A 5,000-nucleotide genomic window follows, 5' to 3' on the forward strand; every position below is an offset into this window, starting at 1 on the left:
TTTATTTAATTAATTAAATTAATACTTATTTATATATATTTAAATAAATATATTATATATATTTATTTATATTCATAAATATATTTATTATTATTATTTATTTCCCTCTCTTTATACTCATTTATACTTGTACACTGCAGCACCAGCAGCAGCACCACCGCTAGCTGCGGGGCCCCACACCTAACCACTATTTGTGGTGTATACGCAACTCTTTTATCCATTCTTCTTTTTGTTGCATTTGCTAAGTTGTAAAGAGAGAAAAAAAAAAGAATTAATCATAAAAAATTAATATTTATTGTGTGCATGCAGCTATTTATCCCTTATATATATATTTATATATTAATTTGTTTGTTGCTATTAATATATTATATATATAATTGTATATATATTGTATTAATATATCCTTATATATATTATTTATATTAAATATTATTTAATTAATTAAATAAATATATACAAAATAGCCGACGACGGGGCTCGAACCCGCGACCACGAGGTTAAGAGCCTCGCGCTCTACCGACTGAGCTACATCGGCGATATACGGACCAATTTGCCCCACAGGATAAGGAGCAGCAGCAACAGCAGCAGCAGCAGCAGCAACGGCTGCTGCTGCTGCTGTTGCTGCTGGTACAGGGGAACCAGGTGCTGCTGCTGGTACAGGAGCACCAGGTGCTGCTGCTGATCGGGTACTGGGGGCTGCACGGGTACAAATGGCGTTACTAGCAACTATGTGTGCTGCAGCAGCAGCAGCAGATGCTGCAGCAGCAGCAGATGCTGCTGCTGCTGCTCTATGGCAGCAGTTGCTGCCCCCTAAATGGGAGCTGCAACGGTACAAAAAAGCGTTACTACGGAATATATGCGCTGCAGCAGCAGCAACGGTGCAGCAACAGCAGCAGCGCTGCAGCAGCAGCAGCAAAAGAAAGAAATTTAACGAAATATATTTTGTTGTCTCCTTACGCTGCGGCCTGCCAAAGCACAACTAAGCTGAAGCAGCAGCAGCAGCAGCAGCAGCAGCAGCAACCGCAGCAGCAGCAGCCGTAGGCGCAGCAACAAGAACGTAGCACTAGCTACCGCCGCTGCTGCTGCTGCTGCTTCTGCTGCTGCTGCTGCTTCTGCTGCTGCTGCTGATTCTGCTGCTGCTGCTGCAGCCAAGGCAGAGCTTAGGTCTTCCCCTGACAGTCTGACAACTGCATGCATCCATCTGCTGCTGCTGTTGCTGCAGCTGCTGTTGCTGCTGCAGGAGGTCTCGCCCACGGCCCAGGGGGTCCCGAAGGGTCTCTCCATGCAGCAGCAGCAGCACCAGCAGGAGCACCAGCAGCAGCACCAGCAGCACGAGTAAAGCAGCACAAGCCACAAAGGAGATCTGTCTCCTCTTCTTCTTCTGTGTCTCCTTTTTTGCTGCTGCTGCTGCTGCTGTTGCTGCGGTAGCAGCAGCTGCTGTGCATGCAGTGACCACACCAAAACACCACTATTTTATCTTGCTGCTGCTGCTCTCGCTGCTCGTCGCCTATAGCAGCAGCAACTGCAGCAGGTTGTGCTGATGCTTCTGCTGCTGCTGCTGCTGCTGCTGCACCCGTTGCTTCGGGGGGGCCGTATGCTGCATCTGCTGCAGCAGGAACAGACCTAGGGGAGTTGGTGCGGGTTGGTGCTGCTGATGGGTCTATTGATTCAACACCATCTGTTGCTGCTGCTGCTGCTGCTGTTGCTGCAGCAGCAGCAGTATAAAACTCTGTACGGGTACCAGGAGGGGAGGAGAGAGGTCTGCAGCAAATGACACAGCGGGTCAAGAAGCGATCCCTGCTTGTAGCTGCTGCAGCGGCTGCTGCTGCTGCTGGTGCTGCTGCAGCAGCAGCAGGAGTTCCAGGCGCTGCAGTAGGTCCAGCAGCGGTTTGCTTCTTAGCGCAAGGCCGACACCTCCCTGCTGCTGTTGCTGCTGTTGCTGGTGTTGCTGCTGGTGTTCCTGCTGCTGCTGCTGTTGCTGCAGCAGCAGGCTGCCGCAGCAAGGAAGTTGACTGGAAGCGGACAGGTGTGCTGCTGATGCCGCTAAATAGCTGCAGCGGCTGCTGGTTGTGTCTTGCTGCTGCTGCTGCTGCAGCACGTGCTGCTCTGAGGTGTCTCCGCAGCTCAGGTGTATAATAAGAAGAATTCTCTAAGAGCAACCGCAGCTGTCTCTTCTCCCCTATGTCTCCATTCATGCTGCTGCTGCTGCTGCTACTGTTGCTGCTGCTGCTGCTGCTGCTGTTGCTGCTGCTGCTGCTGCTGCAGGAGACAGCAATTCCCCGTCGTCTGCTGAAGAAGAGCTCCCATTGCAGCACCTTCTTCTCTGCCTGCATGCATGCGCATGCAGCTTGCTGCACCTCCAGTAGCTGCTGCTGCTGCTGTAGCAGCAAAGCAACACGACGGTCTATTGCTGGCAGCAAATGCTGCACAGGACCAGGAGACAGCTGCAGCAGCTGCTGCCCTAAAGAGAGCGGCAGCAAATACCATCGAGTTAGTGTCCTGCTGCTGCTGCTGCTGCTGCTGCTGTTGCTGTTGCTGTTGCTGTTGGTTCTAGCCAGAGAGACAAGGGACGATTCAGCTCCTGTTGCATCTGCTGCATCTGCTGCTACGTTTGCTGCTGCTGCTGCTGCTGCTGCTGTGCTGCTGCGCTGCTGCAGCAAGGGTCTATCTAACGCATCTAAGAGACGCACAAGAAGGCTGCTGCTGGATGAGCAAACGGAGACAATTAGCTGCCACAAGCCACCACTAGGGTCCTGCTGCTGCTGCTGCTGCTGCTCCTGCTGCTCATCCTGCTCCTGGTAGTCCTGCTGCCCGACATACTCGTCCTCGTGCAGGTGCTGCTCAAGGGGACATCCTGCTGTTCTTGCTGCTGCTGCTGCTGCAGCTTGCGTCTCCTCTGCTATGCTAACAGCTGCCTCGACATCGCTGCAGCGCAGCAGCAGCAGCAGCACAGCCTCCTCCTCTCTGCCTAGCCGCTGCAGCAGGAAGGCAGCAGCACGAGGTGCTGCAGCCCCCATACCCAAGAGGCATGCATGGAGAGACTGCAGCATATCCTCTGAGGCACCTGCTGCTACTGCTGCTGCTTTTGCTGCTGCTGTTGCTTCTGCTGTTGCTGGTGTTTCTCCTGTTTCTGCTGCTGCGGTTGTTGCTGCTGTTGCTGATGTTTCTCCCGTTTCTGCTGCTGCTGTTTCTCCTGCTGCTGCTGTTGCTGCTCCTTCTGATTCTGCATGCGGAGCTCGAATGTCTCCTGCAGCAGCAGCTAGGGGAGAGTGTGCCTCCGCACCGTCCTGCTTCTGCTGCTGCTGCTGCTGCTGCTGGTTGTGCTGCAGCAGCATCACGTATGCCTGCTCGTAGTCATAGCTGCCGTCAGCAGCACGGAGGAAATCCAGCAGCAAATGAGGCTCCAGCATCAGGTACAACTTTATCTGCAGCAGCAGCAGCAGCAGCAGGAGCAGCAACAGCAGCAGCATAAGCATAAGCAGCAGCATAAGCATAAGCAGCAGCAGCACCAACTGCAGCAACACCATAAGCAGCAACAGCAGCATAAGGACAAAAGGAGACACGTAAAGAGACAAAAAGGAGACAAAAAAGGAGACAAAAAAGGAGACAAAAAAGGGACAAAAAAGGAGACAAAAAAGGAGAAAAAAAGGAGACAAAAAAGGGGCAAAAAAAAAGAAGAAAAGGAGACAAAAAAGGGACAAAAAAGGAGACAAAAAAGGAGAAAAAAAGGAGACAAAAAAGGGACAAAAAAGGAGACAAAAAAGGAGACATACCTGCAGCAGCGAGAGATGCTCAACAGCAGCAGCACAAGCAGCAAATGCTGCCTTTAGATATAAGTGCAGCAGCAAACTGCAGCAAAGGAGACGAGGGACAATAGCATCAGCAGCAAACAGCAGAGAGCCCCTGCTGCTGCTGCTGCTGCACAGGCAAACGACCTTGCTGCTGCTGCTGTTGCTGCTGCTGCAGCAGGCACTGCAGCAGCAGCGCGGGACAGGAACAGACAGCCACGGCTTAGCAGCATTAAGACGCAGCAGCAGCAGCAGCGAAGCCTCTGATGCATCTAGCTGCAGCAGCTGCAGGGCCATAGCAGGTACTGCAGCAGCAAGAGCAGCAGCAGCACTAGCAGCAGAAGGCAGCAGCATGTGCTGCTCGTCGTCTTCCCCATGTAATGCTGCTGCTTCTTTTGCTGCCGCTGCTGCTGCTGCTACACCGTGTTGCAGCGTAGAGGAATCACTAAGACTTGGTGCTGCTGCTTCCTGCGGCTGCAGCAGCACACGGTGTATGTACACCGCAGCCCTTGGGTCCTGCAGCAGCAGCAGCGCATGCGCGCAGCAGCAAAAGAGTCTTAATCGATGGGCTAGCAGCACGCATGCACGTAGTAACGCCTCTAGTAGAGGATCAATAACAAGCATGCTGCTGCGCTCTTCCTGCTGCTCCTGCTGCTGCGTCTCCTGCTGCTGCTCCTGCTGCTGCTCCTGCTGCTGCTCCTGTTGTTGCTTTTTCTGCTGCCGCTGTTGCTGTTGATTATCACGATCTTCAAGCTGTTCCTGCTTCTCCTGCTGCTCCTGCTCTTCCTCCACCCTTTGCTGCTCCTTCTGCTGCTGCTGCTGCTGCTGCAGTACGCGCTGGTGTGCCTGCAGCGCAGACTCTTGTGGGGCTCTGGGGCCCCACACCGCGAGGCAGCGCAGCGGCTGCAGCTGCAGCAGCCGCTGCAGCAGCTCGCAGCAAACAGCAGCAGGCAAGGAAGGAGAGATAAAGAGACAATTCAAGAATGCCTCCGCCTCAGCAACTCCCTCCCCTATGGACTGCTGCTCCTGCTGCTGCTGCTCCTGCTGCTGCTGCTCTTGCTGCTGCCGCTCTTGCTGCTGCTGCTCTTGCTGCTGCTGCTCTTGCTGCTTTCCCGAGCTGTTGCGGATGCATGCACCTGCAAGCCTGAGGAGGCGGCGGAGCAGCTCGTAGTATAGAGCTAAGGGAGGCTGAGTTTGTGCTGCTGCTGCTGC

At 53.4% G+C, this 5,000-nt stretch overlaps 1 protein-coding gene across 1 annotated transcript in view; it reads right to left on the bottom strand.

The window, feature by feature from the left end:
- Positions 1 to 1,160: 1,160 nt before the first annotated feature.
- EMWEY_00018430 (hypothetical protein, conserved) overlaps positions 1,161 to 5,000 on the bottom strand; it is a gene marked incomplete at both ends in the record, with an annotated part of 6,976 nt that continues 3,136 nt past the window's right edge. The window contains 2 exons of the mRNA XM_013477620.1: positions 1,161 to 3,425; positions 3,774 to 5,000. The exon at positions 3,774 to 5,000 is cut by the window's right edge and continues 318 nt beyond it. Coding sequence (XP_013333074.1) covers positions 1,161 to 3,425; positions 3,774 to 5,000 — 3,492 coding nt within the window. The remainder of the gene's footprint in view (positions 3,426 to 3,773) is intronic.

This window comes from Eimeria maxima, genomic scaffold (assembly GCF_000499605.1).
Source record: "Eimeria maxima Weybridge genomic scaffold, Emw_scaff156, whole genome shotgun sequence".
Taxonomy (NCBI): Eukaryota; Apicomplexa; class Conoidasida; order Eucoccidiorida; family Eimeriidae; genus Eimeria; species Eimeria maxima.